This window comes from Tamandua tetradactyla, chromosome 2 (assembly GCF_023851605.1).
Source record: "Tamandua tetradactyla isolate mTamTet1 chromosome 2, mTamTet1.pri, whole genome shotgun sequence".
NCBI classification, from domain to species: domain Eukaryota; kingdom Metazoa; phylum Chordata; class Mammalia; order Pilosa; family Myrmecophagidae; genus Tamandua; species Tamandua tetradactyla.
Window position 1 is genome coordinate 171,937,504 of NC_135328.1, and position 24,093 is coordinate 171,961,596.

The 24,093-nt window shown below is 34.9% G+C and overlaps 1 protein-coding gene across 7 annotated transcripts in view; it reads left to right on the top strand.

Annotated features, from left to right (window-relative positions):
- The window catches only part of FAF1 (Fas associated factor 1), a 667,255-nt gene that overhangs the window by 508,280 nt on the left and 134,882 nt on the right, over positions 1–24,093 (top strand). For all 7 annotated transcript variants that reach the window (XM_077149703.1, XM_077149710.1, XM_077149708.1 and 4 more), the window contains one exon: positions 23,387–23,523. In XM_077149703.1, coding sequence (XP_077005818.1) covers positions 23,387–23,523 — 137 coding nt within the window. The remainder of the gene's footprint in view (positions 1–23,386; positions 23,524–24,093) is intronic.

Genomic DNA, 24,093 nt, shown 5'->3' on the forward strand with positions numbered 1-24,093 from the left:
GGTTTCAGTCACTGCAAACTTCTGCTGCTGTACTGACAGGTACTTGTTAGTTTTAATATTTAAGTGATGTTTTCAACATTACTTAATCTTTGGAAAAAAGTTAATTGACTTAAAGCACTTATTATCAGTTGGCTGTCTTTGCCTGCATTTTCCATCTCAGTAATTAGCCATATTCACAGTGGCTACCCTTAATTCCAAATTACTCAGTGGTTCATGCCTGGCTGAAGCCAGCTGACCATGTTACCTCTTACTCTATACTTCCATTTGATCCAACAAATATAGCCCAGATTTGGGTCTGCATGGGCGACACAAGGAGTGTTAATTTCCAGCTGCTACCCTAGGAGCAAATATGGATTCTGCAGAGATAGCTGATAAGACAGATAGATATGTTGTGGTCAGGGTATTAAGACTTCTAGACTCTTCATGTCAGATTTCCATGTATATTTTCCCCAAAATTTCTTTATTCCCTTTGTGAAACATTTTTTTCCAGAACTTTTAAAGGAAGTGTATTGCCATCCTAAGCATCCCAGGTCAAGGGCTTAATTAATGCTTTAAAATAAAGGTTCCAAAACACCAGGAGAGTTTGTCATTTTCTCCCTGGCTTGTTTTGTGAAGGGGAAGAGAGAAGGTGAGGAGGAACCCCTCCTGTTCCATGATTACATCCTACCCACTCATTTTCTCCTTTTCTCCTCTGCTTTTGATTTTTAGTGGCGGTCTTAACAGAATGTCAAGATCAATTTGCAGCATGGTTTAACTCAAGGTTTGCGTTCTGCCAGCAGCAATTGTCCCTGCAAACAATGCCGTGTGTTCTTGTAACTTCAGAAGCTTTTAGAAGGATCATGGCAAGGGCAGCATCTAATGACTTTATTAGTGTAGGGTTTCAAAATGGGCTCAGTAATTGTTCATATCTCTTTGTAAGCAAGTCATAATTACTGCTCAGCATTGTCCAAGGGTGCACTTGTGAATAGTTTCCTAATAGTACTGAAAGGAAGAGAAACGGGGAAAGGATAAAAGGTGATGGCCTCTTTCTATTTAGAACAAGCTGGTCTGTATATAGATAATGGCTAAACTATTTATAATGCATTCTTCACTCTTTTTAAGATAGAAGATTATCTTTTAAAAATTGTTCTTTTAGATAACTTTATATTGCCAATTTTCCAGCCTTTTTTAAAACTCTGATTTGAGTACTTCTCACGCTACTACTTAGCCCTACAATCAGAACTGCCTTGTGGTACATGCATTGTATCTGAATCAAAGCATTTGTGTAAAAAAAACAGATTTTTCCTCTACATTAATTTGATTAGTGCTATTCAGGAAATATGCATTTATCTCAGACACAGTTGTCAATAAACAATCTATGTGAAAACCATCATTTGAAAAGAACAGTGAATAGGTGATTCTGTTGACGAGCCAGTCCAAAGAACATTATAAGTTTTTTATCAAATACTATTTTGCTCATGCACTTGATCTTTCTTATTACTATATTAATCTTGGTCTTTCTCCTAAGCACTCTACTCTGAATAGTCTATGTATCTTGACCGTGAGGGTCACAGAATTTAAAAAAATCATTACCTTCTCAAGATGTAGGAAGTTTGCCTCTTCATTTGCTCTATTGCTAAACTTTTACCTGTTCTATGACTTCCAGTGATGTACCCATGGGTAGTTATGTGCAAATATTCATTCCCAATAACTAGTTAACCTTATATTTTAGTGTGTACAGATTTAAATATGGCTGCCACAGGCATTTGATCAAGTTTTTATATGTATATTACGAAATGTGGTATTTATTAAAACAGATCCTAAAAATAAGGCATTTAAAAAAAAAGTAGCATATCCCATAATTTTTTTTTGCTTTTCTTCTAGCCTGAAATTGAAAAGAGCTCAAACGATTTACTGATTTTAACTGCTCTGCCAGTAGTAATACTTTTTCTATTCATAGTAGCTTCTGAAGAATTTTTTTTACTAATCGTATCACCTGTGCCATTTAAATTGAAAGCACATTCTCTTCCATAAATACTGGTAGTAAAACAGTCCAAGAAACTATAAAAGAGATTTGTTAGTTCCATAATATAAAACTAATTCTTCTGACTTTTTTTCCAGTACTTGCTTTTCAGTCTACATGAATACTCTAAGAGATTATAGTGCCTAATAATCTTGATGATTTAGTCTGCCAAATATTCCACCAATCATTTAAAAAGTAAATAACTGTTAGTCTGGAATTGAGGAGTGAGGTACAATCTTGTTTCTTATGTGTTAAGGTAACTCATTAGGGAATAAATTTGTTGTCTGTGTTTGTCAGGGTTCTCTAGAGAAACAACCAACAGAGAGATCTGTAAATATGAGATTTATAAAGGTGTCTCACACAACCGTAGGAGTGAAGAGTCCCAAATCCATGGGGCAAGCTGTGAAGCTAGCAGCACCAGTGAAGAGTCTGGACAAACTCCACAGGAGAGGCTCACTAGCTGAAGAAGCAATGAAAGAATCTCTCTTCTACCTTAAATGCCTTCAGCTAATTGGATTATCTTGTTATAGGGGCACACCTTAGTTGTGGCAGATATAATCAGCCACAGATGCAATCAACTGACTGATGATTTAATACACCAGCCTTCCAGTTTGTCAAGCAGCCACGAAATATCCTTACAGCAATGGTCAGGCCAGTGGTTGCCTGACTAGACAATTCGGCATAATCATTTGGCCAAGTTGGCACCAAAACCTAGCCATCACAGTGTCTTTTCCTCAAGCATATATATTTATCTTTGACCTCTAAGGCATTATGATAATAGAGAAAAGTGATAGATAGTTTTCCTTTAAGCTGCCTGTCAGTTTAACTAGCTTAGTCTGTAGTCACAGCAACAATTTAAAGTGGCCTCCTAAACAATCTCCTCTCATGCACCTTTCCTTTCATCAATCCATGAATGGTACCAAGAATGTAGTCTTGAATATGTGGTTTTCTACACACCTCAGCTAAGGAAGGGATGAGGTAAATTGACATGAAAAATAAAGAGACAGATTTGAGTTTTGATTGCTGTATCTTAATCTGAGAAATCATATTATCCAGTCCCAGCATGAAATGAAATATTAGAGACTATGATTAGCTCCCAAATAAGTTACTCAACATTCACAGCAACTAAAATTTATTATGTGGCTATTATGAAAGATATGTAAAGTAAAACCTACATTCATTTAAATATAAGGCAGTTGCCGTTCTTGAGAGACCAATTTTCAGTACAAACACTTCCTCACTGTTTATGTAGACAATTTAGAATTCTTGCCTGTCATGCGGAAGACCCAAGTTTGATTCCTGGCCCATGGACTTCCAAAAAAAAAATTCAGCAAATGGTGGTGCAATAACAGGATACTCACATGCAAAAAAAAAGAAATGTGACCCCCACCACACAGCTAACAAAAAAAAAAAGTGAAGGCTCAGTTAAGCTGGGAGTTTGAAGAACAAGGTGGTATTAGGCATGTGATCAAAATTTTCTAAATCTTTATGTTTTGCACTATAAAAATAGAGGTGCTGTCCTGTTTGACCTGAGACTTTTGACCTTTTATCCCTAAAATTCTTTAACCTTCTGATGACTTAGGATTGTTTTCAATAAAAAAATTAGAGGTAAGCAAGTTTTCAATTTTTAATTAAATGTTAACAAACTTAGTAAGTAGACTTTATCCTCATAAGAGATCACACAATGAAATGCTGCTGCCCTTACCAGTATGTGTTCATCTATTCAGAATGATCCAGTGGGGTAGAGCTAGGGAAGCCAGTCATTTTCTGCCACTTTCACCAATAAACTCAGCTTCCTTACCTTCACAACTGTCTTCTAAATTAATATCATCTGTGGCAAGGGGCATCTATTGAGAGAGTATCAGTGGCCAAGAGCAAGACTTTCCTACTGTGGATGAACCTGAAGGACATAATCCCCAATTAAATAAGCCAGACACAAAGAATAGATACTATATGATCTTGCTATTATGACTTTGGTAAAGATGACAATATCAAGGCTCAAATGAGTTGCTCTGAATAATAGTCCAAGCAGTGATCAGCTCCCTGATGGAAAGTTAATGCAGCTTCCTCTGCTATTTTGCTGTAGTTATGATCTGGATGAAGATTTTGGGGACAGATGGGGAATGTGGTGCTCTCCTGCCTACATTGCCCTCCCTCCTCTCCTTTTTCTTTCCTCTCTTTTTCTTTCTTCTTTTCTCTCTTTTTCTTTCTCTCTGTCTCTGTCTGTTTTTGGGTCTCTCTTTCTTCCCTTCTTCCTTCCCTAATAAAATAAAATAAATTTTTTTAAAAATAGCTTTTAAAAAGAAAAGACCTTTCTACTGTTTTTTTTAAAGAAAATATAATAGCAACTACAACCATTAATTGAGTCTTACTGTGTGCCAGATACTAAATATATTTTATTTAAATCTTTAGGTTAAATGGCATGTCTCATTTACATATTAGGGAACAATTTTTGGTTCAGAGAAGTTGTGTAACTTATCCAAGGTCATGCAAATGGTTGACAGGATACAAATAACAAATCTGCCAATGCTTTTATATTATAAGATACTTCTCATTCCATGTCCTTATCACACTGAGAAATCAAAAACAAAAATGTGTTGAATAATTGCTGTGTTTAAAGCTCTATGGGGGAGTGCAGTGCCACGGTGAACAGTGGCAGAATTCTTACCTGCCATGCCAGAGACCTATGTTCGATTCCCAGAGCCTGTCCAATCCCAAAAAATATTAACTAAAGCCCTATGAAGGAGATATAAGAAAAGTGCAAGACATGGACCTTTTGCTGAAGGAACAAGTAAAGATGAGATTTACCAAATCTTAGATTTGGGTGTTAGGAGCATCCTTAGTAAATGGTCTAACTTGCAGCCACACAGGCATTTTTTCCCTATATTATGCTTAAGTGATGTTGCTCCAGCCTCTGTCTGAATACTTCCAGACACAGGCAAATGAAAACCTCAAAATGTAGCATATTTTTTAGTTGCTAGAAACTGGAAAACTTCTACAGTTCCTCAAAAAGTTATACATGGGACTACCTTTTTACTCAGGAATTCCTCTTCTCAGAATATACTCGAAAGAATTGAAACAGGGAATCAACATATTTGTATGCCACCATTCATTCATAGCATCATTATTCATGATAGCCCAAAAGTGAAAGCAACCCAAGTGTCCACTGACAGATAAATACATAAACAAAATGTGAATACATATATAATGGACTATTATTCAGCCATAAACAGATTGAAGTTCTGTTACATGCTACAACATGGATGAACCTTGAACATTATGCTATGTGAAGTAAGCCAAGCACAAAAGGACAAATACTGTATAATTTCACTTATATGAAATATCTACAACAGGGAAATTCCTAGAGATACAAATTAGATTACAGATTCCAGGAGAGGGAAGAAAGGAGAGTTACTTACTTATTGGGTACAGATTCTCTTTGGGGTGATGACAAATTTTGGAAATAGGTAGTGACAATGGTTGTACAACATTGTTAATGAAAGTAATGCCACTAAATTCTACACCTAACAATAATACAAATGGCAAATTTTATGTTATATATTTTATACCACAGTTTTTTTTTTAAAGCCTAGAAAGGCCATTGCTAAAATGTTTTTCTGAGTTTCCCACAACTTTCTCCATTTTGGTCCTAGTTCTGGCCTTGGAGTTATCTAAAATAAGCCTAACTTGGATTATATATAGCCTTTTTTCAATTTTATCACAGCTATCTTGTTTATCCTGGGTTTTTTTCTTTGTTTTATTTGTATTTGTCCTTGCCTTTTCTTGCCAAGTACATTCAGTTCTTTCCACTGTTTCTCATATGATAGAGTGTCTAAACATAGCCCCTTCTAAAGGTACCCAGTTCGAATATGGTGCTCCAGAGATGGTCTGTCCAGTACTATGCACAATTCTATTCTGGAATTTTATTACTGGCCATGTGTTAAACTCAGGGAGTTAACTAAAACTCTCTTCCTGTTTTTCAAATTAAACCACACCTCTGGCCCAGTCTACTAATGCAATTAATTGACAAGATTTGGGTTTCATATTCTGTTAAGGGAATTCCCTTTTACTCCCAAGTTTTATCACTCACAAATGAGACATTAACTCCGTATCATTTCTATTTCTGTCATAACTCTTGATAATCTTCTCAGTTCCTCACATGTCCAACTCATTTAGGGTCATAGGTAGAAACTGCATCACCTCATATATTTAGATTTCAAGCATTTTGCTTTGAAGAAGACCTAAAAACTGGAAGGACATTTCAAGTTCATGAATTGGAGGACTAAATATTATTAAGATGTCAGTTCTACCCAAAGCAATGTACAGATTCAACTAAATACCAATCAAAATTGCAGAAGTAAAAAAGAAAATTATCCATTATTTGGAAGAAGAAGGAGTCCCATATAGCCAAAGCTAATTTGAAATAGAAGAACGAAGTTGGAGGAATCACACTTCCCAACTTAAAACATATTACAAAGCCACAAATAATCGAAACAACGTGGTACTGACACAGGCACAGACATATAGACCAATGAAATAGAATTGAGAGTTCAGAAATCAACCCTCACATTGAAGGCCAACTGATTTTTGACAAAGATGCTAAGTTCACTCAATAGAGAAAGAATAATCTCTTCAACAGATGGTTGTGGGAAAACTGAATGTCCATATGCAAAAAAGTGAAGGTGGACCCCCACCTCACACCATATATAAAAATCAACTCAAAATGGATCAATGGCCTAAATATAAGAACCAGGACTATAAAACTCTTAGAAGAAAACATAGGGAGGTACCTACAGGACATTGGTTTCTTAGACTAACACCTAAAGTGTGAACAACAAAATAAAAAAATAGATCAGTGGAACTTCCTGAAAATTAAAAACTTTGGTGATTTGAACAGTGAATATAAAAGTATTTGCCAAGTCGCCTTGGGGGAATGGTGAGAAAGCAAGAAAATTCATCTTCCTCATTTGGAGAATTCCTGATATACTCACAAGCAGTGCAGACATCAACCAAAGCAATAGGCTGAGCCCTCAATCTTGAGGTTTGTTCCTATGAAACTTATCCCTGCAAAGGATAGGCTAAACCTACTTAAAATTAGGCCTAAGAGTCACCCCCAGAGAACCTCTTTTGTTGTTCAGATGTGGCCTCTCTCAGCCCACATGACAAGCAAACTCACTGCCCTCCCCCTCTCTACATGGAACATGACTCCCAGGGGTGTAAACCTTCCTGGCAGCAAGAGACATAAATCCTAGAATGAGCTGGAACTCAGCATCAAGGAAATGAGAAAGCCTTCTAGACCAAAAGGGGGAAGAGAAAAATGAGACAAAATAGAGTATCAGTGACTGAGAGATTTCAAACAGAGTCGAGAGGTTATCCTGGAGTTTGTTCTTGTGCATTATATAGATATCACCTTTTTAGTTAAGGTATATTGAGGAGGCTGGAGGGAAGTGCCTGAAAATGTAGAGCTGTGTTCCAGTAGCCATGTTTCTTGAAGATTATTGTATGATGATATAGTTTTCACAATGTGACTGTGTGATTGTGAAAACCTTGTGTCTGATGCTCCTTATATCCACAGCATGGACAGATGAGTAAAGCATATGGATTAAAAATGAATAAATAATAGGGGAAACAAATGTTAAAATAAATTTAGTAGATTGAAATGCTAGTGATCAATGAAAAAGAGTGATAAGTGGTAATAGAAAAAAAAAGGGAAACAAAGGCTAAAATATATTGGGTAGATGGAAATACTAGCATTCAATGAGAGGGAGGGGTATGGGGTATGGTATGTATGAATTTTTTCTTTTTTCTTTTTACTTCTTCTGAATTGATACAAATGTTCTAAGAAATAGTCATGGTGATGAATATACAACTATGTGATGATACTGTGAATTATTGATTATATACCAAGAATGACATGATCATAATGTGAGAATGTTCATGTTTATATGTTGTTATGTTTAAAAAATAATAATAAATATATATATATAAATAATAAAAATTTTTGTCCGTCAAAGGAATTTATCATGAAAGTAAAAAGACAACTTATACAATGGGATAAAATATTTGGAAACCACTTATCTGGTAAGGGTTGACATATTTGGTATGCACTTACCATCCAGAATATATAAAGAAGTCCCTACAACATAACAAAAAAAACAACCCAATTTTAAAAAGAGCAAAAGATTTGAGGAGACGTTTCTCCAAAGAAGACATGCAGACAATGAGAAAACACATGAAAAGATGCTCAACACCATTAGCTATTAGGGAAAAGCAGATCAAAACCGCAATGAGATACTGTTTCACATCCACTAGAATGACTTCTATTAAAAAAGTGGAAAACAACAAATGTTAGAGAGGCTGTGAAGAAATAGGAAACCCATTCATTGTTAGTAAGAATGTAAAATGGTACAGCTGCTGCTGAAAACAATTTGTTTTCTCTAAAAGTTAGGTATGACTTATCATATGACCTAGCAACATACTTCTAGATATATACCAAGAAGTAAGCAGGGACTCAAACATATTCATATCAATATTCATCATGATATTTTTCACAATTGCCAAAAGGTGGAAGCCACCCATGTCCATTAACCAGTGAAGGGATAAATAAATGTTATTCAGTCATAAAAAGGAATGTTTTGATGCATGTGACAACATGGATGAACCTTGAAAACATCTTGTTGAGGGATATAAATCAGACACAAAAAGATGAAGACAGTATGATCTCACTTATGTGAAATAGGCAAAATATGCAAATTCATTAAGTAAAAAACTAGAATTAGGTTACCAGGGGGTTGAGTGGAAGTAAGGGAATAGGGGATTCATGTTTAATTGGTAAAGTTCCTATTTTACATGATGGAAAATTTTTCACAATTCATCATGGTGATGGAGTCACAACTTTATGAATGTAGTTAACAGCGCCAAATTGTATATATGAAAAGGGATAAAAGGGGAAACTTTAGGTTGTCTGTAAGTTACCACAAAAAAGAAAATCACGAAACTGTACATCACAGAACGTGAACCTTAATGTAAACTATGGGATAAAGTTAATAGCATAATTATAATGTTGCTTCATCAATTATAACAATACAAAATGTTAATAATAAGGAAAACTGAGTGTATGAGAGGGGGTTCCTATAAATCCACAATTGTTCTAATTTTCTTAAATAATTCTGCTTTGACCACCACTTCCTGTCATTCCCACTCACTTGCTCAAGTTACACCAGTGTCACAGCTTTTTATCTCATCATGCTCTGTACTCTATCAACCCCACCACTTTATTCCACTCTATCTGCCCTCTCCTTGTCTCCAATCTTCATTTTCCTCCTTGTCTTATTTGGTTTCGGGAAGTCCGTTGTTATCACTTCCTTGTGATACTTTGAACTTCCCTTTATCTCTGTCTCTGTCCATAGTAATCAACTTTATTGAACACAACTATTCATTTTCTCTGTCTTTAGACCCTTGACGTTGAACAGTCCTAGAGAAGATCACACTGACTGATATATTTTTTTTAATAATCACAAATTTCTCATGTTGTAGTAATGCTGGGCAATCTACTGTGATTCTTTTTCTCTGAGTAGGATGTCTATTTTATAGGACATCATACTCCTCATTCACCAAACATTTTATGCCCCCTCTGCTCCCTTTCCCAGCTGCTAGTTAATTAAGAAGACAAGTCATAAGAAAGATAGAAATGCCACCATTTTTCTGTCCTTTAGGTCTCAGTTTAAATGTTCCCTCTTCCGAAAGGCCTGATGAGCCTTTTTAGGGAAGATTTCCCCGTCGTCATCCTCTTTCATATTACCCTCCTAGAATTTTCCATAATGTGCCATTATTTCTGCTTATTTTTACATTTATTTTCTAATTCTTCAACTAGAATATAATCTTCATATGGACAATAATTTTTTCAGTCTTTTTCACTTCTGTTTCTTACTATAGTGCTCAATAAATTACTTTTTGGAAGTTATAAGAATGCAGAACAGATGAGTAAGAAAGACAGAAAAGTAAAAGGGATATGGGATATGGATGTTTGGGGTGTTCTTTTTTCTTTTATTCATTTATTTATTTATTTGAATGAAAATGTTCTAAAATTGTGGTAATAATGCACAACTATATGATGACACTGTGAACCATTGATTGTATCCTTTGGATGTTAATATGGTAGGTGAATATATCTCAGCAAAATTGCATTAAAAAAAGAATTTAGGAAAGTATAATGGTAAAGATTATGAATGAGCTTTGGATTTAGTCAGAGCAGGCTTGGAATTCTAGCCATACCAGTGGTAGTATGACATTGGACAAGTTGCTTAATCCTCCAAGCCACAGTTTCTATATTGAAAGTTAGGGATAAAACCACATTCCTCAAAGACTTGTTATTAGAATTAACTGGGATAATTGATTTTTTTAAAAGCCTTGCACAGAGTAAGTCCTCAGTACATTTATATATATGTATATATTTGATGTCGTTATCTCAGATATTTATGAAAATGTTGACAGGACAAAACCAAGTGATAAGTCGTTTTAGACCACTCTCATTTCAGCAGTATTCTACAGGTTCAATCCCTTGGTTACAAATGAATTTACCTAATGTAGCCTACATGTCTTTGTCTTATCCTGAAGGATACCTTGAGATATGCCTTACCAATGTCCAGATAATTGAAGCCTATAGAATCTTACTCGTTCCCAGTCTAGCAACCTCATGGTTAGCTGGGTGTGGTGTGTTCTTAAGGACCCATGTTTGCTGGTACCTGATCATCACTACTGAATTCCTTCGAAGTGTCCATAAAACATTAATCTAGATGAATTTTCTAGATTTTGTAGGGGACTGAAAAGTTGTCTTATCTACTTTTTGAAAATCAAAGTATTCTGTTGTCTTCAAGGATGCAGATTGCTCAGATGATATTCAGTCATTCCTGTCATCATTCATTCTAGCTTTTCGTTGTCCTGTTCATTCTAACATCTATCCATTTATTTACTTTCAAAAAAAAAAAAAGGATCCATGAAGCACTGACTTTGAACATATACAGTGCTTGAATTAGGAAAACATTTTAGCTCCCGTTAGTTTGTCTTCTATAATGTCTTTTTTTTTCCATTTAGCATTTACAGCTTGCCTACTTAAAAAATGAATGTGGTGTCTATAAGAGAGTAAATGTAGTATAAAACAGGAAAACTTTAAAAACCAGATTATAAAGTACAAAAGATGGTTATTTATAAACACCTGGGTTGACTTCCTACCCAACCACTATAATTGACTCTGTAATTCTGGCAGCCGCAGGAAAGAAAGGTAATGTGAAAAGCATATACTCATTGATCTGTTCATTCAATATAAGTTCACTGAGTTTCTACTAAGTACCAGGTACTATATGCTAGAATTTTATAATTTACCATTTGTAGTTTACAGTTCTCATAATCTAATAGAAAGAAAACTAGTAATTAATCTCAAGATTTACTGGCACTTGGATTCAAGGGATAATTTTGTTGCATGATTTTCTACTTGAAAGTTATTAGGAAGCATAATAGACAATTATCTTCTACTGTTGTTTTTCAGAAGACAGATTATTTTAAGTAGGTGTTTCTTACATCAATCCCCTGTAAAAGCAGAGAGCTTTGTATTAAATCTTTTTTCAGTAATCGTAATTCTTTAGGGACCTTAGATGATATTGTCTTCAAATTCTCCTTTTTTTTTGATGATCTAACTCAAAACTGATATTGAGCTTGAAGGAAAAGTCTACACAGTCAACATGTTCATTCAGCTTTCTCAGTCAAACATCAGCTGTCTCAAGTGAGCCTTTATCTAACATGCTGGGTTGCAATTGATTTCTTGTTTGAAAGCTTTGATGAGTGACTGTAGTGCTAATATATGGTGCTGTTGGCCTCTTATCTTCTAAAGACTTCCCTCCTGTGTATGAGATTTCTTCTTAAAGCTGTTCCATATTTTTTTATCTGTTATGGTGGTAGTTCTTTTCAAATACATGAGGAAATTATTTGTAAATATCAAGATCCTGAGAGAAACTGACCAACCCTGATACAAATGATGCTGAAATTTTTTTATATACAAATAAAACCACGGAGTCTCCAACTTTTACAGCTGGAAAAAAATCAGAGGACATGACATGAAAAAAATACGTCTCTCTACTTCACATTTTACCCTAGAGTATGGCATGATCTGATCTTATGAAGGTGCTGATGTATACACTAGAAGTTTTCAGCACTGCTTAGCATAGTACTAAGCATAACTCCTTGTTTAGTGATATAAGTCTGAAATTGCTACTGTAACTTAATTTAGGAAACGCTTAGCATATCCTTTTAGGGAGGAAAGAAAGGAAAAACGTTTTGACTTCAAAGCATATTCAAGGAAAGAAGAAGAAATACTCTATAATGATCCACAGACCAATTCCAAAAGTAGTTATCATTATCTTCATTTTGTAAATGGGGAAGCGGAACCTCAGAAAGATTAAGTTATCTAAAAAAAACAGCTAGTAAGTGACAAATTCATATTTGTTTGACTCCAAAGTCTTTGTTCTTCCCACAGTACTATCATGCTTGCAGTTATTCCTACTTTCTTTAACATGTTAATATTTTGATATTTTACAGCTTTTTAAAGTTACATTTCCAGTCAGTGAGTGGTAACAGGATGAAATAATGTAAACACTGTGGTGAGTTAAAAATCAGGAGGAAAGCTTAGATTCTTGAATTTGGAGACCAACACCAGCTCATTTAAGGAAAGCCAGATAACCTCCTCAAATGACAGGAATCTTGGGACTCTATAATTCACACATACTCGCTTTCATTTAACTTATTTAGGAAGTAGATGGAAAAGGAAAAGGAAGTTTCTTGGTCAACATTGTCATGTTGATAAAAGACAACCATAAGGTGAAAAAATCTTTGTCAAGAGATAAAGATTGTTGAAACCTAAGTAGGTGTACTGATTCCACAAATATTTATCAGTCACTAGGTGCTGGAAATGAAAAGGTGAGTTTCCTTTCCTCCTGATAGCTATCCAGGAGCACCATTTTGGAACGTAAAATTCTCCCTGATTTCTCAGGCTCCATTCCCTTCTCTAATCTCCTTCAGCAGTTGATCTGACCTACTGAATTTAGGCCTGTAATATACCAAATTATGTTTATTGTTTGGGGGCTTCAATTTATCAAACCAAAAGATCCTTAGTATTCTAAGGATGGAAACCATGTTCTACCTTAGCATATATTAAGTACACCCTCAAATTTTTCTTGATTGGCAAAAGGCAGAACACAGAAGAGATATTATTTGGCATTTAACATAAATTCTCTCTTGTATAGCCCCTGGAAAATGAATTTTCTCTTTGCATTGCTAGAGAAGAAATTTCTGAATTTGATAAGAGATTGGATAAGATGTTCTCCAGTCCCAGCTAAGATTCTGTGATCTGTGATCTTGGTTAAAGAAAAAAATTAACTTACTATTTTTTGGGAAATATTCATGTACTTAAATAAATGTTCCTGTTCTTACTTAGTGATAAGAAAAAGATAACAATTACCTATTAATAATTATTGTCCCTCAAAAAAATTACTGTAAATTAGTCCCCTATAGATAAGCTTCAGTCCTGTCATTAGACTCTCAGTGCCTCAAAGCTTTTACAGTTGAGTGATTTATAGACAACAGTAAGGAGGTAAAATAAGACATTGTTTGTTTGTTTTACTTTGTAAATCTATTGAGACAATCTAACAGTTTAGTGTTATTGGGAATTCTAAGCCTCAGATAGGTAAGAGATGCCTTTTTGGTTAAATTCTCCCAAAATCTCATCCTGTTTTTCCTTGAAATTACCTTTAATCAGGCTGTGTTCTCTTGAGAGCATACAATATTTGCATTTTCATGGAGAGACATTACATGAACGTTTTGGAAAGTTTTTGAATAATATAAATAGTTAAATGTTTCTACCTTTTTAGCCGATAATTCCACTTCACAGACTTTTTTTAAGGACATACTTCAGGATATTTATTCCAGTATTTTTTTATAATAATGAAGAACTAAAAACAATCTAGCTGTGGGTGAAGTTGTAAAGATGGCAGCACATACATCTACTCAATGGAATATTATTCGACTATTAAAAATGTTGATTTGTTAATATTGTGGAGAAGGCTAAAAAAATTGTATCAATTCAGCAGATGATTACCATAAGATGAAAAAATACATTTGAAGAAAAGGTTGACAAGAAATACACAGATTTGAGTATTGTTTTTTTAAAAAGACTGGGATTACATATAGTTTTTATTAATGTAAAGGATTTACTATCTTCATAGTTGATATTTATTTTATGATTGTCTAATACATTCACATTATTCAAAATTCAAAAGTCATATGAAGATATGCAATGAGAAGTCTCCTTCCTATCCTTTCCTTAAGTTATTCTCCCTAGAGGCAATATTATAAGTTTCTTATTTCTCCTTCCAGAGATTATTTATTTATTTATTTATAAACAAATGTATATTTTATTTTCCCCATTTTTATACAAATGGTAAACTATTTTTAATGCAATTTTATTGATATATATTCACATACCATATAATCATATGAAGTAGGCAAGCAGTGGTTCACAGTATCATCATATAGCTGGGCATTTGTCATCACAATAGATTTTCGAACATTTTCATTACTCCAAAAAAAAGAATAATAATAAAAGTAAAAAAGAACATCTAGGCATCCCATTCTACCCCTCAACCCTTTTATTTATTATTAATTTTTTCTTTTTCATCTCTTCATACACTGGATAAAGGGAGTGTCAGTCACAAGATTTTCAAAGTCATAGAGTCGAAGTATTTAACCCCTGTTTTTTTTTCCACCAACATATCTTAAAGCTATTCCTTATCAGTTCATAAAAAGCTCTTTCTGTTTTACAACTATATGGTATTCCTGTATGTTGTTATAAGCCTGAGTAATTAACTTTACATAGGTATTGTCCACGTGAAAATATATCTATAGGAGAAATTCCTAGGTGTAGAATTGTTAGGCTAAGAGTGTGTGTATCTGTAATATTAACAGGTGTTGGCAAATTGCCCACCAGGAAATTCAAACCAATTTCATTCCTACTAACAGTATATAATAGTGACTCTTTGCTTGCCAAAGGAGGGTATTACCAAATCTGCCTTTTATCTTTACTTATCTAATACTTGAAAAATTATTTCTTAGGAGTTAACTCATTAGAATTATTTTGAGTATTTTTTCATATGCTTATAAGCCATTAATATTTCCTTTTCTAGGAGCTATCTATGTATATTTTGTTGTTGTTTTTTTCTTATTGATTTATAGGAGTTCTTTACATATTAGGGAAATTAGCCCTTTTTTCTGTAGTTTGAAATTGAGCTGTTTTCCTCTGTTTGTCATTTATCTTTTGGCCTTATGGTGTTTTTTTACCGTGCAGAAAAAATTAATCAAAATTGTTAATGTTTTCTTTTATTCTTTCTCATCCTACTATCCTAACTTTTTCTTACCTTTTGAATATGCCAGGTACTCTTGAACTTCAAGGTGTTTATATTTGCTCTTTCTCTGCCTCTAATTCCTTCCCTGAGATATGTGTTTTATTCTTTCCCTCATCTCTTTTGAGTCTTTAATCAAATGTCAACTTTTCAGTGAGATTTTCCTGGTCCCCTCTATCTTATACTGCAACCTTCTCTTCTCTTCATTGTTTTTCCTCCATAACCTGCAGCTCAGTCTTTTTTGAAATTTTTTGATTTTGAAATATGTTCAAACTTGCAGCATAGTTACAAAATAATACAAACCCAATACAAAGATTTCTAATATATCCCTATATGCAAACTTTTCCCCTCAGATACCCAGATCTACTAGTTTTAGCTTTTTGCTAAACATTAAACATTAACATTTGCCGTATCTATCTATCTAATCTCCCTTTCTATTTTTCAGCCCATTTTATTAACCTAGAAAATAAGTTGTATGCATTATGCACTTTAAATGTTTAATACTGCCATGTAAATTTTCACTTATCTAATCAACTTTACAGTTATCAAGTTCAAAAAACTTAACATTCATATAAAGTTACAGTCTATATTCCAATTGTTTCATATGTTGCAATAATGTCCCTTTGAATCTTTTCTTCTCCCTTGATAGACTCCCATCCAGGATCATATATCACCTTTAATTATCACTGCCTCTTTAGTTGCTCTGACTTTTTTTTTTTTATTGTGGAAGCATATATATGACATAAACTCTCCCATCTCAATCACTCCCAAGCATGCCATTCAATGAGATTAATCACATTCACAATATGGTGGTCAACTCGCACCACCTTCCATTACTAAAACTTTCCCTTCTCCCTGAATAGAAACCCTATACCCATCATGCATTAACTCCCCATTCTCTCTGCTTCCCCACCCCACCCCAGAACCTGTATTCTACTTTCTTCCTCTATGGACTTAAATATTCTGCAGTATTTTCTTTGTAGTTACCATGGGGCTTAAATTTAACCTAAATCTATAGCAATCTCGTTTGTCTTGATACCAACTTAACTTCTATAGTATATACAGACTATGTTCTTGTACCCCTCCATCTCCACGCCATTGTTCTTATAACATATTACTTGTTTATATAAGTTCACAACCACTAATTTATCATTACATTTTATGCATTTGCCTTTTGAATCCTGTAGGTTATAAAAAATGGGAGTTACAAACCAAAAATACAGTGGTATTCTCATTTATATGTACCATGTCATTAACCTCACTGGAGATCTTTATTTCTTCATGTGGCTTCAATCTATTATCCTTTCCTGTCAACCTGTAAAACTCTCTTTAGCATTTCTTTAGGGCTGGTCTAGTTGTGACAAACTCCCTTACCTTTTGTTTATCTGAGAATGTCTTATCTCACCTTCATTTTTTTCATCCAGTTTTAGTGAGATATATTCACACAGCCTTCATTTTTTTAAAAGACAGTTTTGCCAAGTATAGAAGTCTCAGGTGGCAGCTTTTTGCTGTCAGCACTTGAAATATGTCATCCCACTATCTCTTGCCTCTGTGGTTTCCAATGAGAAACTGTCACTTAATCTTATTGAGGTTCGTTTGTGACATATTGCTTCTCTCCTGCAGCTTTCAGAATTCTCTCTTGATCTTTAGCATTTGACAGTTTGATTATAATATGCCATGCCATGGGTCTATTTGGGTTTATCCTTGGTGTCTGTAGAACTTCCTGTATGCGTATAAATTTTGGAAGTTTTCAGCCATTTCTTTGAATATTCTCTTTGCCCCCTTTTTTTTTTTTTTTTTTTTTTTTTTAGCCTTCCTATACTTCCACAATGTACATATTGGTATGCTTGATGATGTCCCACAGGTTTCAGGCTCTGTTCACTGTTCTTCATTCTTTCTTCATTCTACTCCTCAGACTGTATGATTTCTATTGTCTTATCTTCAAGTTCACTGATTCTTTCGCCAGCTCCAGTCTCTGTTGAACCCTTCTCAGGAATTTTTAATTTATCTTACTGTGGTTTTCTGCTATGTTTGGCTCTTTTTCATAATTTCCATCTCTCTATTGATATTGTTTATGTTCAGCTATCTTTTCCTAATTTCCTTTAGTTCTTTGTCTGTGTTTTCCTTTAGCTTTTTGAGCATATTTAGGACTATTTTTTTAAGTCTTTATCTTTTATGTCTTAGTTCTGGTCCTCCCCCTTAATGGTTTCTAATGCTTTAATCTTCTTTACCTTGACCATCACTTCCTGTTTTCTTGTATGTTTTATAACCTTTTTTGAAGCCTGGATATTTTGATATTTTATTGTGTTATCACTGGAATTTAAGACTCTGAGTAGTAATCAGTTCCTTAAGCTTGTATCCGGCTAGTGTTATGATAGAGCTTTCCTTGAATGCCAAGAGCTAACAAAAGAAAGAAAAAGAAAAGAAAACACCTTTCCCAGTCTTTGCAGATAGACCTGTGCAAGTATTGCCCTCCAGGGCTTAGCCATACAGTGCATTTAGATAACAGCTCTAGGCCAAAGCATTCAAGTTTTTCTGCTCCTTTCTTCACATGTGTCTTGTCTTATACATGTTCCTGTGGCTGGCCCTAGGATTTGGAATGTGGTTACAAATGTCCCTTCTTCCCCAGGAAATAGTTTCTTTCATCACAGTCCAGGCCCTGCACTGTATGTCCTACAGCCAGCAATGCCTTGCCCCCGGTAGCATACCTTGACTGTTCTCCCTTGGAGTTCTGTAGGAATGGTCTGTGAACTGCCTTCTATTTATAGGACAAGATCTGGATGACGAGTCCCTTAGGCCATGATCAAACAGACTGAGCTAGGCATACCTGTTCCCAGTATGTATATAAGAATTATTCTGCCCCCTCTAGAACCCTGAACAAGGATCTGCTCTGGGAATACAGAGTGACTCTGTTGCAGGCCAGTGAGGGGTGAGGGAAGTCCGGGCCAGGGCACCAGAAGATCCTATTATGTTTTTGTTTGTATGCTGTATGGCTGGGGTCACATTTCATTTTTTTTTTCCATGTGAGTATGCCATTATTGCAGCACCATTTGTTGAAATTTTTGTTTGTTTTTTCTTTCTTTTGTTTGCTTGTTTGTTTGTTTTGGGAAGTGCATCGACTGGGAATCGAACCGGGTCTCCCACCTAACAGGAAAGAATTCCACCACTGAACTACCCTTGTACCTCCCAGAAACTATTGTTTTTTAAGAAGCTTTTTCTTGATTCAGCAAGCACTCTTTTACTGTAGTCCATCTATTGCCAAAAACCACAGTTTCACTGCCTGATGCGCACTGAAATCAATATAGGGACACTCGTGCTTCAGAGAGAGAAAGGGCTTTATTTCATGGTGACCAAGAAAGGAGACAGAAGTAAAAAAAATCCCAAGTCTGTCTCCCAGAATCTGAAGTTTAAGGTTTTTATGAATTCAAACAAGGGAGATAGAGTTGTTACCATTACAGTAAAGCAAGTAAGCTGAAATACGATAACAAGTTTGAGCAATTATAGTCAGCGGATGCACTCCTAACTTTTTCTGGAGCTTTTAGAAAGATGTTTCTGCCAGTTCTGGCTACTTGTTCACAGTTTCTGTGGATGGATAAAGCCCTGAAGCATCTCACTCCACCATCTTTATCAAATATGCCTGGAACTTACCCTGGCTATTCTAGTTTACTAGCTGCCGGAATGCAATATACCAGAAACAGAATGACTTTTTGAAAGGGGAATTCAATAAGTTGCAAGTTAACAGTTCTAAGGCCGAGAAAATGTCCCAATTAAAACAAGTCTATAGACATGTCCAATTTAAGACATCCAGGGAAAGATACCTTAGTTTAAGACGGCCAACAACATTCAACGATTCTCTCTTAGCTGGAAGGGCACATGGCGAACATGGCAGTGTCTGCTGGCCTTCACGTGGCTCTACCAAAAAAGAGACTCTCTCCAAAATGTTTCCTCTTTTAAAGGATTCCAGCAAGCAACTCCACCTTCAGTGGGTGGACACACACCTCTATGGAAATCATCTAATCAAAAGTTACCACCCACAATTGGGTGGGTCTCATCTCCATGGAAACAATCAAAATGCTCCCACCCAGCAATATTAAATGAGGATCAAAGGGTATGGCTTTTCTGGGGTCCACCACAGATTCAGACCAGCACATTGGCCAATGAAACAAATGGAAATTCACATCTTCAAAGTAGTCACCTCAGGAGACTCAAGAAAGACCAATCACGTCCAGGATTTCTGTTACATGGGAAGGCCACATGGTGATGTTTGTTGCCCCTTCTCTCCTGGATTGGTTCAAACAGCTCTCTCATCTTCTGGTATCTCCTGAAACGTTTTCCTTCTGCATCTCTAAATGTCTGTCACCTTTTACAGTACCTGCTATATAGTAATGTTATAAGTGTTTGTGAAATTTCAACCCCTTTCCACTAAAATTGCATTCCTTTTAGTATTTTATGTTGGAGTATAACCTTAGTAAAAGTCTGTAACTTATGTAGTTATAACTTTGAAAGAAACTAAATTTTATCCTGTTTGGAATTAAAATGAGATTACTTTTGGTGCATGGGTAGTTCAGTGGTAGAATGCTCACCTTCTATGCGGGAGACCCAGGTTCAATTCCAGGACCATGCATCCCTCCCCGCCCCCCCAAAAAAATTAGATTACTTTTCCCCAGATCTGATTCATTAGTAATCCTGATTTCCATTAGCAAGATAGAAAAGATCTCTGTGCTTCAGGGACTGAAAATTTTACTAATCATTAATATGCTAATCATCAGATGTTATGTTTATTCTTATTTCCAAAATTTAGATTAAAACATTTTATCTTATCTCCCCATTTTTAATTTTCTGATATGAAGAACTGGGGAATATAAACTATTAACTATATTTTGTTTCTTCAGCAAAGCTGACATGACCCCACACACACACACACACACATACACCTTTATCACCATCACCAGCCCCCACCATATGGGGGCTTCATTATACCTGATTTCTGATTAACCATTTCCTTTCATTCATTTTCTTAATCCTGCCTTCTTGCTTTCTACCCTCCCTTTTTTTTTTTTTTTTTTACCTCTTTAGTGAGGGCTGTTTCCTCTTTGTCTTATCAGATTTATTATTTTTGGCTTTCAGCTTTGGGAGTTAATATGGCAACTTTTTATCCCCCTCCTCAAATGGTTCTACATTGGATAGTTTGTTTGATTTATCCAAATCTTTTATAGTTGAAAAAAAAAGCCATTTCCATTTGCTACAGCCCAGTTGTCATTGCTTTCCCCTTTGGGTTTAAGATTGCAGGAATCCACTTGCTGTGGAAACCATTTATCCCTTTATGACATCTGGTTCTGATGAACCACATGCAGTTAGGTTGACAGCCTTGGCCTTGCCACTGAATGGACTAGCATACTTTTGTCTTTTCAAAAGAAAGAAAATACCACAATTATGAGAGCCTCACTTTTTCTCTTCAAACAACTTGTTTCTCCCATACTTGTTTTTGTTCCAATGTTTTTAGCTAAATTTGTTGATGTTGACAGTGTGCTGTGTATAGTGACTTTGTTGTATGATCTTGCGGGAGGCGTCATTGTTTCATGGCCATGAAAAATATTTGATATGTATGTTGTGAAGTACTACCTCATATCCTTATAAATTACAGCAGAAGGAACTGATAAGTTGTAATTTGTTGCTGCTCTCTATTGGCCCTACAAGCTCTCAATGATTGCAGTTTGAAAATCTCAAAATAAAATGATTCAGATCGTGGACAGATTAATGAGATTAATTAAAACTTTACCAAAGTCTCTCTTTGATTAGAACAAATTGTTAGTTAAGTCTACTAGAAAGTGTCAGCTGGCTGCATGATCTCTGTATATTTCTCAACTGCTTCCAAAAAAAAGTAGAATGACTTGCCAATACCTGGTAGAAAACTGATCACTTTGTTGTTTTTTTATAGTTTATTGGCTATGTGTTGCTTAAATATGCTTTGTATAGTTAAAATTTGTGTTATACATTATTTTCAATTCAATAAGATTATTTTTGTAATTATTTTCTCTTTTAATTCATTTTCAGAAAAAGAATTTAGGAAGTATACAGTTTCTAGTCAAAATTGTTTTGAAGTTGAATTCTGAAAGTCACTAAGCCTTATAGGCTCCTCTTTTTCCTCTTTCTTCCTCCCTGTCTTCTTCCTTCCTTCCTTCCTTCCTTAGGTGGTGGCTTGTGAGGCTAGGGCTGTGATGGGTATCATCTGTGTGATAGCCACTTAATCCATTGGTGTGAAAGCAACAAGGGCTTATTTTCTTACTTTTGTAGGCAATGGTATTCCAGCTGGTTTTTCTGACATCTTTAACTTCAGTGGTTGCCAACAATCAGATTAGGTTCACAACTGACTTCGAGTATTTTAGTAAGAAGCAGGAAAGAAAATGAAATCCTAACTTTCTAGTCTTCTGATCTATACATCCTATTGATAAGCTGAAGCTATATGGGTGTGAAGCTGAAGCTATATGGGTGTGAAATCTGGTATGGCGGCTTAGGCTGCTTGAGTACCTTTTATCCCATAACAGTTGTGGAATGTGAGGATCTGAATTTTCATGAGGAAACTGAAATTTCATGACCTACACTGGATTTCTTAAGGGCTTGTCATTTCCCATTGCCATGAGGTCTGGTTATTGCTGCTCTAAATGTGTATATGAAGCTGCCTCCCAGTGAACTCATTGCAATGGTGCTAACTTGTCTTGACACTCTTGCTGACAGTTTTAGTGGCTCTTAACAAGGTAGTCTGGTTTCTGTAGTCACAGCACAGATTTGGGGAAAGATTCAGCCTAAATTTCTGGGATGAATTTCTAAAGACAAGAAATATATTGGCTTTAAAAATTAAGAGGTTTGATTCTGTTTTGAATTTGGATATCAAATGAATATGAGCACATGACATTTTAATGTCGTTTGTCTTTTCAAATAGATTTACCTTCTAATGCATGTGACGACAGGACTTTGCTCATCAGCTAGAACATACATTTCAGAGGAGTTGTTACCTAAAATATTATCATAAGGCATAAGAAAACACACGATTTAGTTGCCTTTCATGAACATAATTAAGAATTAATAAGCCAGTACCAGTGGCTAGTCCCCAGAATTTCCACTGTTTTGCCTTTTGTGACCTGTGTTATTAAAAGTCCATTATTTTTACAGACTTTATTAAATTGGATCTTATTAAAGCATTCTATATTTGCATTTGGTCTTTCATAATTCATTATTATTATGACATTTACTTTTTACCATCAGATCTGAAAACATATCATAAGCTACCCTTTTCTCTTGAAAGAAATGCTAATTTCAAACAGTCCTCTAATAGAAGAGAAAAGCTTTATCAGTTTTTTCATTTATTCCAGATCGTGTTAAGAATACTAATGCTAGACTTCAGTATGCTAATATCTCTGAGCTTTTTTGGTCAAAAGCTTAGAATTATTATTTTTACCCCATACTAAGTCTGAAACTAAGCAGACCTACTACTTCTGCAGAAAACACAATTCTAAAGTGCAGTTCTTGATTCTAAAGACTTGTGAAAATGTTTTCATTGCTAAATCTTGTTTCTTAGGATGATGCTAGTCAATTGATCTCTGTGACACATCATATTGTTTTTCCTATTTAGGAATTCTCTCTCTGAAAATCATTTGTCTTGTTTTTCTCATAGTTTAGGGAAGTACAGCTTACAGGTTTTAGGACTAAGAATTCTATGCTGTCAACCCCAGACAGCATTGAGGATGTGCTTCCTGATTTTCAATAGATAATAATGTCTCCTAATTTAGTTGAAGAATCAATATAGCATGAATTTATATGTAGATCAAGCTAGTTCTCTAATTTTAACATAACTAACAAAACAATGAGTTTTTTTGTTGGGATACTAGTAAATTTAGTAAGGTCTGAGATGCAACTTACTTTGGATTTTGTCTCATTTTAGATTTCTGACAATGTGCAATAGACACTTTGGCAGTGTTGTAGCACAAACTATTCGGACTCAAAAAACAGATCAGTTTCCACTTTTCCTGATTATTATGGGAAAAAGATCATCTAATGAAGTATTAAATGTGATACAAGGTAAAGTACATATTGCATGGGGAGTAGTCTTCTTGTGCATGTTATAATCTTGTGCATGTTATCCCCTTATCAATTTTACTATTAAAGTGTATGATATTTCTTTCTATTGGTAAATAATTCTGCATTTTAAAATATAGAACGCCCTTAAGGAAGAACATAGGTGCTATAGAAAATGAACTATGTTGCATGAAAGTCCAACAGAAACTTCTTAATAATATTGTACAGCCTCTAGGACATAGAATGGTCAAGTTAATTATTCAGAATTGATAAGTTCTCTATACTAGCAATTAGATCATAATCATTTGTCAAATGTGACAGTTCTTATATATGTATTGATTTCTTGCTGTAATAATGTTGATTAGTTAAAAGAAGTGCTTATATTTAGTTATCCAGAAAATCCCATGACTATATATTGCAAATTGAATTGAATTGCAGTTGTTTCTCCTTATTTGTGTAAATCCATGTCTAAGGTGCAATACTGAGGCATGAAGCTATAGTATGCTTGTGAATTTAACATAATACACATTCTTTACACAAAAGTAAGTGAATTTTTTTTTTACAGTTATTAAT